Raw genomic sequence first — 12,657 nt, 5'->3', positions numbered from 1 at the left:
AGTTCCCAGTCCATGTACAATAGCAAAAGGAGACACTCTCATCCCAGTAAGTTCCCAGTCCATGTACAATAGCAAAAGGAGACACACTCATCCCAGCAAGTTCATGGACCATGCCTTCTTTGAGTTTTCACAGTGCCACCTGTGGTGAACCAGGGAAGCACAAAGCAATCTTTCCTTTGTAGCAGGAAACAGGGCACAAATCACCACTAAAACAAAAAATGATGATTGGGCTGCCATTGCCTTTACAAACATACCAACAAATAAAACCACATTAAGGATATTCTTTGGATTTCAGAAAAGTCAGGGATAGGAGATGTGGTGCTCAGTGTTTTCTTGCACTGTGGTACAGCAGAGTTAAAATGAACTGAAGCAGACAAATTACATGGTCACTGCCAACTTCCCACTTCTCCCCTGACTATCTTTCTTATTAAGGACTGCCTTTAAATTTGATTAGCTGTTATACCCGTGATGGACAGAGAGGTTGATAGTGAGTTAAACCAAAAAGTTAAAATTCTTTCAAATTAAAAAATTCAGCTTTTCTGTATTCAGATAATAAAATATAATTTATTGGGTCCGGAATGTCCCAGTAATCAACTAAAGATCAATCAACCTGCAGTAGCTTATCTGTACAAACAGCACAAAAACTGACCAAAACAGGATAAAAGTCCCACAATAGAAATGGTATTTATTACAATCAATACAGATACCAGGCAGGAATTGCAAGGTTGTAAAGGATAACACACTTCACCTTCTTCACAACATTAATGCTTTGCCTACATTCTGTTCACTTACAAATATACTGTAAAAAAATGAAAATTGATTTTTAAAAATATCTTTACACCACAGATGGTCCCTAACCTATTCTTAAATTTGAGGCGACAGTTGTAAACTGCTCAAGCTTTGCTTGTGGATTATCAGAAGCACACCATTGGCTTGTAATCACTCCCAAGTATCCCTTATTCTCAGTATAATTCAGGGAGCTGAGATATTAGATCAATTATCTTAACTACACTAACAGCAAGTAATTTAAAAGCCTACACCAAAGAATACTGTCTCTGAATTTATGAATGCCTTGGGCTATACTTTTCATAGTATGCGTAAACACAGGTGCATATGCTCTCGATTTACTTGCACACACTTACATTTTAGCCCAAATTTGTATATGCTTACAGATAAGATCTATACTCTGTGAAAAGGAATGCTCTGCCCATCCCCATTAATTATGGTAAATGAGCATGCACAGCTCAGACCTGGATGAATGCAAGTTTATAAATAAGTAAAAATATTAAAGTTAAACCTTTAAAGTACGTTAGCGGATACGACCATATTTATAAACATCATAATAACCACGACTGTGACCAAAACCAAATAATTCAAACTTTTTATTAATATTGTGACATGAGCAATGTCAAAACTGGAATTCTGCACATATGTCCCCTGATTTAGCCTATCACTATCCTCAAATGTAGACTTACAGCTGGCTAGGGGAGGGGGGGGGGTGAACATTTAACTAAAATGTCGATGCTAGTAATGATTAGCTAATGTTTTTAGTTTCTTCAAACCAACACTGGCTATTTCCAATTTTAAAAAACCACAGGTGGCCATTTTTAGTTTGTTTGCTAGGGATACATTTTGGCAAGCGAGAATGGAAAGGTTAACGATCCCCTTAACTTAACTGATCTTTATGCATGATTTCATCCTACAAAAAGTCAATTATGTTTTCCACTTCCAGTTATCATAATGAATAGAACTAGTAATGGTACTCAGCAGCTTTTTATACCACACACAGTAAACACTCAAGTACAAGAGTTATCTTCAAGGGTGTTTACTGTACATGCTCTGTGTAGCCACAATAGACACTCAAACGTAACAGCGTAAAGTGTTACCTGCAGAAAACACCAATTTCCAAATTTGGACATCTAACCATTTAAAGTAAACCAATTATTTGCATGGCCAAACTAAAATCCTACAAGACACTCTCAAAAAAAACAAACCATTTTTGATAAAGCCATATGACAATAATGGCAGGATTTTGAGAGATATATTCTGTGTAGGCAGAGGAATGCCGCTTACAGTAAATGGGTTGCTCACTGGGGCTTCTGTATGGTTATTGATGTCCAAACACAGATTTCACATGGGAAGGACTGAATGCAAGTGTTCATTAGTGTCAATGCTCAGATAATAAACCAAAGAATTCTGATGTTTCCATTTACTTATGATGTGAGAAGCAATGGTGAGTGAAAGGCAACAGAATGTTAGAACGTTGCTCTCATCTTAGGTGACCTACAATGATCAGCTACTTAGAAATTTCTTCATAAGTTAGATATGGCTTCCTTACCTAGGAATTTTCTCCAGTGGCATCTGAAAAGAGTTGCAATATAACATTTTTGAAAAGACTGCAAGTTATAAAAGCTACAAATATTCTATAATGTCAGCGATGCAAACACCCTGTAGATGCACAATAAATGAAGGGGAAAATTGTTTTACTCAAAACTATTCTGCAGTAACTACAGTCTTCATATGTAAAGAAATCATATGTAAAGAAATCAAAGAGGCATTGATAGTTTGCTGTTAAAATGCAGTATTTGGCTGCAGTAATCATTCTTGGAATTACACTTTCCTTGAAAATAATGAGCAGAGTTACTCACCAATCCCATTTCAACAAGTTTTTCAGCAAAAAAGGGATCAGAACCCTTTTACTTTTGATAATGATAACCCTTTACAGGACTTGAAAGTGCTGTTTTACTGTAGCTTCAGGAGAAAAGGTTTGTTTATTGTGACTTCTGTTTATGTCATTTAGTAAGATATTAAATTACCAATACCAACATTCTCAGCACATTAAAGGGGCATATTCAAAACTTTCGTCCATATGATTCATGAACATTTTTGTTTACCCCAAATAACATACTTTAAACTGGTTGAGGATTATAGTAGTGTCATTGTACCAAAATGACCATGACAATCATTTGGCATTAAAAATTGTGCATCTGTAATGTTGTAATAAGTTATAACATTGGAATAATTCATCTGTTCACTACCAATTCAACTTAAAACAAAAAATTGTCCGTCATGGGCTGCAGATGATTGCTCAATAGAGAATGTTAATACATCATCACTCACCAATGACCCATCCGCCTGCTCTATCATTCTGCAGCCAAATCCACGCCTCCCCACTCTCTCCCATTCTCATACAAGCCTCCTTGCTCCTTCCAAGTCTGAATCCCAGATCCTGGCCTTTCCGATATCTGAGGCCCATCCCATGGCCTCCATACCTAGGCCTGCCTCGACTTCTTCCTTACCCCAGATGCCATCCCCATCCCGCTCCCTTCCAATTTAGCCATCATCCATCCACCCCCCACCCCACCCCACTCCCTCCACCCCATTCCCCATCTTGGGTGAAAGCAACAAAATATCATATGCAGCATGCCTCCAGTCCACAGAGTGACAAGCTCACACCTGTGGCTAGTAGATCTTTGTCATTCCAAGTCTACCTGCGGGTCTCTATGGTAGGCGAGAGGAACAGGAGAGCGTATGAGACATACAAGAGAAAGCATGCAAGAGAACGAGGCTGGCATACAGACAGAAAGTTTGAGACATACAAAATAAAAGGAAAGAACTCTTTACAACTGCCTTAATACATTAGAACTCTTAACCAATAATATTACAATGAAAACTATTAAAAACTCTCGAAACGACCTGAATTTAACTAAGGTTAAGTAGGCTTTTGAAATAAGTAGATACTTTATTGCCTCTAAAAAGATTCAGCAAGACATTTCTATTTTTCTGATGTTACATTCTACATATTCTTCCTGTGGCCACTACTCATTCTCATGTAGCCCCCTTCAGACAAGAACAAAAGACCAACACAGTTTTAGGTTACCGCAAAGTTATAAGCAAAGATTCCTACGGGAGTGATCGAGATGCTGAACCCAAGAAAGAGAGTAAAAAACCAAAAACACATAGGTGATAAATCAGTGATGGTCCATTACTGCCCACATGAGTTTGGTTCAGCCAAGATGGAATGATTCAATATTTTGTACATAGTACCGTAATGGGGAAATTATAGGTTAAGGAGCAGCAGCCCACAGGGCTAAGATGGGACTCATTGTACTGAAAGTTCAAAGGAAACCTATCCCCTTAGTGTTATTCCTCCACATCCAAGACACAGCTCCATTTATTGCATTATATTTACTGCATGTTATCAGGAAACATATAGACTCTAAGGAGATCCTAGTACAAGACAAATATACCACACCCACTCATGCTCCAAATTTCACTCCTTCTACTCGAGAAGGATATATACCCCAACACAATTCATGCTTTCAACAACAATCATGCATTCCAACCCTCTATGTATGAAGAGCAACCCCCCCACCCCCCACCAGACTCAGACAAAATATCTGTTAGAAATCTGCAATTCCAATTGGGTATTGTGTAGGCAAACATCCATCTACCTCAGCCCTTTCCAGCAGTCCACCACTTCCAACTTTGGGTGGGGCCCCCACCCGTTCACCAAGATAAACTAACTTGATGGGACGGAAAGGAGGCAACCATACTGATCCTTCCATACCTCACCAAGAGATCAGTCCTCACAGCACCAATCCTGCAACACCATATAAAGATCCTAATCCCATCCATCCTTACAGGACACACTCTGCAACCAACTCTCTACATATTGACAGAATGGATGAATCTGTTTATACAGAACTGTAAAATGCCCTTTAAGCACCAATAGCAGTGGTAATATTTAGGCTCAAGAGAGTAACTGGGTGATTTAATGGGTTTGAACACTTACCTTTCACTTCTGGGAGTTATATTTGAATCCAAATCAGTGTGATGGGTTTAAAATTTCCTCTGCTAGCTGCAATGATTTGACCTGAAGTGACTTTGAACAGTCTCAACTAAGTTCAACTGCCCACAGTACAAATCTCTGCCTAATTAGACAGTCTCAGTCTCAAGTGTGAAATTGGTGCAGGCAAGAGTGGTCTTCTGAAATGTGGGTTAAGACACATTATTAAGCAGAGTAGAATTAAGGAAGTATGTAATCTCAGTCATACCTGCCCTGGAAGTGCTCGACACTAATACTGGGATCCCAAATTGAAAGTGTTCCATTTGTCTACTACTGTCCCTTATCTTAATTCACAAAACAACAGAAACAAAACATTTTTTTAAAATTACTTGAAATGTGATGTTCCAACATGATGCAAAATACTAATTAAAAGAAAATGTTTTTCTGCTCTTCAAGGTGAGGGCTGAGTGTGCTGGAGAATTGAACTTTTGGCTATCTAGTATTAGAATCAACTGCTCCCAGGTCTGGTCTCACAGTCAGACGTACAGCAAGCATCTGTACTCTACCCAGTGACTTAACTAACACCTCAGAACAATCTTTATTGCACTAATGTGACAATGTCCATGTCCCACACCAGCCAATCTTGTGGCTTTTGAAAGATGACCAATTTATTGCCAACTTATGTTTAATTATCGGCTCTTTTTTTGCTGTGCCCGTTCTCTCAAGCCGACAACCAAAACTCATTCAGTTCAGGACCCTTGTAGTCAGTCCAGACTTAAACCCAATACCCACAGATAAAATGACAAGCGGCTAACACACGGTTATAAAATTATTAAATGACTTAAAATTCTACACTGTTCCTGTAGTATAAGTACGACAGTTCATTTTTTTTTTAAAAAGTACACAAATTATGTTGAATTGGGAGTCAAAAAGCAATCCACCTCTACCCTTGAATTTCTCTCCACCCCCACAATCCATTATTTTGCCTATTAGATATAATTTAATAGACTTTTTGGCATCTAATCTCCTTGTATTCCCGCCCCCAAACACACACACACACACACAACCACCAAATGCGTTGTCTCTACTACTCAGTACGAAATGGGCTTTAGCGAAGTGTCATAAAATATTTCCTGCCATACAGTGGGCTGCAAAGGTTTTTTAAAATTACAATGTATTACTTTATTTTGCTGCGGACATTCTATTGCAATCTGCAAAGGAGTTAAATCACCAATAAGCAACTGTAGCCAAAGGGTGTAATAAAACAAACTGCAACTTTATGGTTAGAAGTGCTTAAATACGTGCCCTTGGGGTTACATACGTGATCGCTGCTGTGCAAAAATAACCTCTCCCTCCAGTTGGCCATTTATAACATATCCTCAGCCAGTTAATATAACCCTGGGCTATATTTTAGGCATCCTATCGCCCAAAAGTAATAAAACTGGGCGAGTAATGTTGGTCACTTTCAACTTTCCTGAGAAATTCTTAGCATTACTGCGTTAATTGGCAACGCAAATTTCAATCGAACATTTCACCATTTCTTAATGCACCATTAAAAATAAAGCCCTAGTCGGGGACGTAAATTGGAAAACAACCAATACGAGACCATCTGGATTCGGTGTCTCTGCCATTACCAAAAAGGGCACGAAGCATTTTAATTATAGTGCAAGTATCGACCCGTAAAACACCACCACGCACACCACTGATTTCAATCACGACAAGATCATCCTGTCTAACCCCTTTTGGAGAGCAGCAACAGGAAAAATAATCAGCTTCTCTGGATAATGAAAATCACCCATCTGTTAAGACATTCGTAAAATGACGTTTCTCCAAATACTTCTTTTTCTGCCTGGCGGAAACAAAGAAATGCGATTTAAATCATCCTTTCATTTTTATTTGAAAAAAAAATTAAGAAATTTCAAATCAAAAGTGTCCGTCAGTCAGATCAGAGTCGGTACTGACATGTGGGTAACTAAGAGGCGATGCTTCCAAAGGAAATAAACTGGTGGCATGACCCAGAGACACCTACGTCCGACAGCCGATATTTATAGCACAGAAAACTGGACAGTTCCTGCAAGGATCAAACCAAGCTCAAGGAAGTGGGGAAAGACGGTCAGATCCGCAGCGACACGTGGGTCAGAAAGATGGTTTAAATATAACCATGCCGATTCATTGTTTCCATCCCAGGTCGATGGAGGGCATTTAAATACGAGTTTTCACAACGTGTAGGAGCCTGTAATTTTCTTTTTCTAGTTACCATTAACGGGACATGCACGGGTATAAGCTCCATTATTCATTCAAACCTGCTTTGCGCATACCCCACAAACAATAATCAATTTCAAACAACCCAGACTGAAGGACTCCCCTTTACTCTCCAAAACAATTCAGACGGTGCTACGATGTTAAAACAATGTACACACACGCATTTAGTCTCATCTTTTCCTCCCTCTTTTTAATGCGTCCTTGGTAACCCGCTATCTCGCGTGTTTTCCCTCTCTCCTCCTATAACACACCTTTCTGAAGGTACAGTACTGGGTTACTTTCTTGCAAGGCTTCTGATGAAGGATTATATGGAAAATGCCAGAAAACGGATGCACTTTCCTGCATGAAAATCACTGCTGTGCTCCTGTAATGCATCTATACGACGGGAGACCCCAAAAAGTAGTCGAAACGTGCTAAAAAAAAATCACCACCCGCCAATACATAATTATCTGCTTGCTTTGGTTCTGTTGTGATTGTAGCTGTACGGTAATCGGTCAATAAAACCGCAGAAGTGTTGGTGTATCAGTTCACCACCGCCTAAGAAGATTAACAAAGCTAAATACTCTGTTACACTACACAACGCAATGGACTGAAAGCCCGGTTTCAAAAAGACTAGGCTATATTACTCTATATAGAGAGTACGATTTACAATGCAAAAGATACTGGACATGCCCAAACACTGCAAATTACTGGGGCAGCAGCTGGTAAGGTAACGCCTATTGTAGTCTCAGACAACAGATGGGCAAGCTCTGCGCTCGGACTCTGCTACAATGCATCAATTCCTTCAACAAAACATTAATCAAATTAAACGGTAAAACATTTTTCCACTTCCTTTCGGAATGAAACTGGACAATTACCCACAGAAAATATGGCAGAAATACTTAAATTGCGCTCCTAGAAAAATGATCAAAATCTTAGTTGAAATAACACGTTACATCACAATTCTATTTTTAAAATCCCAATTTGATTACACTTAATCAACATTGTTCAGAAGAAATCACAGAAAGGGGTATCCCCAGACTCCAGTTCCTACAAACTACACGCAAGGCTGGTAGCACCACAGATGAACATGCAGTAATACTGCTCACCAACACTTCTAGCAGAGAATAAAACAGTTTATATATATTAGTATATCTAAAATTCCCAACAATTGCAAAAAATAATGCATTTAATGTGTTACAAAGAAACATTCAAACTATGCAAGACTTCATTACACTACAAGATGGATAACAAGATATTCCATTCGCTTGATACCAATAATAAGTGGAACAGCTATTGATATTGACTAGTGTATGTCATTAAAATTTGCGCAAACCTGTCTGTCCCTTTCCAAGCGTTTTTTCCAGTCGATATGGTCCCACGTATTGAGCATGTTGGGCTCCCCCGATTTCTTTACCCGTTGACATTTTGACCGGGTTTTTAAAAAAAAAAATCCTTTGCAGATCCACTAACTGGTAGGTTTTTATTTAAATTCTCTTTTTTTTTTCCTGCAAATTTTTTTTTGGGGCAAAAAAATAAAATGAGAAAGGCTATGATCCATACACCATTGTGCTACACGCCAGTTCTACACCATGAAACAGTAGATACGATGGTTATACGCTGAAGCAACCTAAAGTGCTAGCGGAAGCGCCTTGACGCGAGGTGATTGACACCACAACGAGCCACACACTGTTCTGAGACTCTGTCAGAGCCACCGCAGCAATTACGAGCCATAATACAATGTAACGAGGAACTTCGGGGTGAAGTCACTTTTTTATTAAAAAAATGAAAGAAAAACAAAGTTACTGGGAAAATATACTCGAGAGTGAAAACTTAAACTTCTCTGAAAATAATCATGTACAAGAATATTGCCAATGCAGTTGCAAAAAAACTACAAAGCCCGTCGTGCACTGCTTCGAAGAGGCACCTGTTAAGTGGCTTGCTGCAATTTCTAGCTGGTAATTTTAAAATTTCCGCCCTCAAGAGGTGAAGTAGCCCGCCCACCCACTTTGCAAAGACCCCCCCCCCCCCCTCATATGTATTTCAGCGTTAACCCATCTATTTCTATCCGTGCAATAATGTGAATGTTTGTCATTTGGAGCCTCTTGCTGTGCGGGATGCTCCACTGATGGGCGGGCATCGCTCTGGCCCCGGCGCTGCCGTGAGGAGGGGCCGCACCCTCTGCCAGAGGACACGCAGGCGCCTTCTCTCTCCCATGGGTATCAGGTGCATCGCTTGTAGCTTAAGGGGCGCTGGGTTTTTTTTTAAAAAGAGTGGATGGAAATTATGTATTTACTTATTAACTAAGATAGTGGACCATGGTTATTTACGTTTGTAGTGAATAGAAATGTTGCTCTTAAAGGAACAGTGACTTTTATTGGCCTCTTAAAGCCGGGATCAATTGTTCACATACCCTTTCATAGGAACAGGAGTAACCCATCCAGCCTCTCCAGCTTGTTTCACCATTCAGTTAGATTATGGTTGATCTGTACCTCAACTCCATTTACCCGTTTTTGTTTCATATCCTTTGATACCCATATCCAACAAAAAATTACCGATCTTGAAAATTTCAATTGACCCATCATCCACAGCCTTTTGTGGGAGCGAGTTCCAGATTTTCACTATCCTTCCTGTGAAAAAGTGTTTCCTGATTTCACTCCTAAATGCCTTAGCTCTAATTTAAGATTGTTCTGGATTCCCCCACCAGAGAAAATAGTTTCTCTGTATCTATTCTATTGATCTGTTAATCATTTTAATTACATCAATTAGATCACCCCTCAACCTTCTAAACTCAAGGGAATTCAAGCCAAGTTTATATGACCCGTCCTCCTAATTTAACAATTTAATCCCTGGTGTCATTGGTCAATCTTTGTTGTACCTCTTCCAAAGTCAATGGGGGTTAAATTCGATAACCCCCGAATCCAAGTGCAAGCATCATGATGTGCAATTAACCCGCGCCCAGTGCTTCTGATGCAGGCAGCATGTGAGATTCATGCTCCCTGGTCATTACCATGATTTGTACGTGCAGCCAGCGCTACTCTTGCATCGAACCAGCACAGACTCGATGGGCCCAATGGCCTCCTTCCGTGCTCTAACCTTTCTATGATTCTATGCTCCACGCACAACACCCCCCGTTACCCACCCACCAACAAACACTGTCCGTTCGTACACAACGCTGCACTTCGCGTGCTGCATCTCACCCTCACGTTGTACCACATTTGCAGGTCACACAACCACCACTCACAGATCTCACACATTGGCAGCTATTCGACCATGACAAGCACATCACCCAAGACACCTTGCAGGACACTCACTGACACACTTCAGGAGAAGGTGGCGCATAACAGCCGGCAGCAGGAGAGACCTGAGGGAGGACAGGCACGCCTACACGTCCTCTCCCCCCGGAGGAGACTGTGCTGGGAATCATTGGGCGGGCCGTTGCTGCGAACGTGGCTACCGGCAGCGCTGGAGGTCCCGTCGAAGGGGGTCTCTGCATACCTAATCTTCCTTCGTTTCCCACATCTTCCACATCCCACAATCTTTTCTGACTCACGTGCTGCAGATGGTGTCAGCACACACGTCTTATTTGCTCCTCTCCCCGCTCCACAATTCAACCCCTCTCCCTTTGTCATTGCAGGTACCCAAGACCTGGAGCCGGCACCGTCCGAGGTGGAGGAGGAGGAAGACACTGACAATGAAGCCGCACCGTCACTCGGTCTGAGACTCGCATCCACCAGCTCAGAGACTAACGCTGTGCGTAGTGTAGAGGCTAGGATAGAGGGCGGATCTGCACATGGTGAGACACTGGGCACAAGTGCGCAGGAGCTGGGGGAGGGGGGGAACGGATACCACAGGTGCCAGATCGCCGGAGGGCGAGGTCGCACATTGGTTCTGCTGCCGTGGGGGTCAGACGATGACTCCGATGGGCCAGACTACGGAAGATGGCTGATGGGCGTACGTCACCAAATGCTTAGTGCACTGGAAAGCCTGCCAGAAAGCCTGCGCACAATGTCAAGGGGCATGGAGGAGTCCACCTCGAACTTGCCACATGGCTTTGCGCAGAGCTTGGAGCCCATCCTTACCCACGTGGAACGGGTGGTCAGCTCCATCAGCACAGCTGAGGAAGGCACCATGATGCAGGGTCTGATGGCCAATGTCGCAGCCTTCAATGCAGCACAAACAGCTGCCCTTGCAACACAAACTGACGTCATCAAAGTTCTGCAAGCTTCAGTTGAAGCTCAGACTGCGGCAATGGCAGCTCAGACCACTGCTATGGAAGCACAGACTGCTACGTTCCAGGCTCATACTGCTGCTATCGTGGCTCTGAGTACCACTGTGGAATGGGGATTCCAGGGCATCACAGTATTCCAGCAATCCGTTCTCCAGCTGATCACCATAAGTGCTGAGGCGCCGCCCCGTGTGAGTGGCAGTGGCGCCATGGCAGCCGAACCTGTTGTCCTCTCTCAGGATGACAGCATTCCTGCTCCCACCTCTGCCACTCTGCCAGTGCCCTTGCTGTTGCCGGTCAGCCAGCCAGGCCAGACTGCTGCAGCCCAGGCTGAGATGGTGCAGTCTGAAGCCGGGCTCTCCTGGCCCAGAGCTGCTCGAGGTCGTCCTCCATGGCCATCTGTACTCTCCTCCATTGAAGGTCAGCAGCCTTCCACCGCCCATGCTCCAGCCACTGGGGGTGCACCTCGTAGAGCACAAGGAAAGGTAAAGGCACACAAACAACAGGCACTAAGGGAATACACAAGGTTGAATAGTCTCATTTTGTTTGCATCATTTCATGTGTTAATTTATAAATGTGAATTTGCCTTTGGTGGTGGTTTTAGTTCTGCGATGAACTGAGGGAGGAAGCAATGTGTAATCATAAGGAGGGCGTTTTCTTGGTCATGTGGGAGAGGACAGGTGGGGAGTGTAGGACTGTTGGTGACTTGGGAGATGTCGTTCACGTTATTGATATCGCTCACGGATCAGGTGAGCACGCAGAGCTCTGGCAGACAGGGCCGGTGTTCCTGGTTGCTCCCTTGCGTCTTCCTCCACTTCTCCTCCGTCTCCTCCCCCTCATCCTTAGCCTCTTCTCCTCCTCCTCAGCCTCTTCCTCCTCTTCCTCTTGCTCAGGATCTTGCCAGATAATCGGTGGCAAGGGCTGTTCCCTCATAACGGCGAGGTTCTGCAGCATGCAGCATACAATGACAAATCTTGACATCCGCTCAGCTGAGTACTACAGGATGGTCCAAACAGCGGAAGCGTTACTTTAGGACGCCCATGGTGTGCTCAGTGATATTGCGTGTGGCAGCATGACTGTCATTGTTGGCCCACTCTGCACATGTGGGTGCGTTCTGGACCAGGGTCATGAGTCACCTCATGAGGGGATAGCCCTTGTCACCCAGTAGCCAGCCTTTCACTTGCCAAGCCTGTTCAAAGATAGCTGGCATATTGGACTGCCGCATAGTGAACGCGTCGTGACTGCTCCTCGGGTAAGCGGGCATTGACTTCCACGATGCGCTGCGTGTGGTCGCACACCAGCTGTACATTCAGGGAGTGGAACCCCTTTCTGTTCATGAAGATGGCCAAGTTGAGATGTGCAGCACGTATGGTAATATGCGTGCAGTCAATGGCACCAT

General features: G+C 42.8%; 1 protein-coding gene across 5 annotated transcripts in view; it reads right to left on the bottom strand.

Annotated features, from left to right (window-relative positions):
* Positions 1–8,614, bottom strand: part of LOC137327980 (serine/threonine-protein kinase BRSK2) — a 734,949-nt gene extending 726,335 nt beyond the window's left edge. For all 5 annotated transcript variants that reach the window (XM_067994008.1, XM_067994005.1, XM_067994009.1 and 2 more), the window contains exon 1: positions 8,367–8,614. In XM_067994008.1, coding sequence (XP_067850109.1) covers positions 8,367–8,457 — 91 coding nt within the window. In that variant the 5' untranslated portion in view covers positions 8,458–8,614. The remainder of the gene's footprint in view (positions 1–8,366) is intronic.
* Positions 8,615–12,657: the final 4,043 nt, after the last annotated feature.

The sequence above is a fragment of the Heptranchias perlo genome, chromosome 12, assembly GCF_035084215.1.
Source record: "Heptranchias perlo isolate sHepPer1 chromosome 12, sHepPer1.hap1, whole genome shotgun sequence".
Lineage (NCBI taxonomy): Eukaryota > Metazoa > Chordata > Chondrichthyes > Hexanchiformes > Hexanchidae > Heptranchias > Heptranchias perlo.
This window is presented reverse-complemented; position numbering and strand designations above follow the sequence as displayed.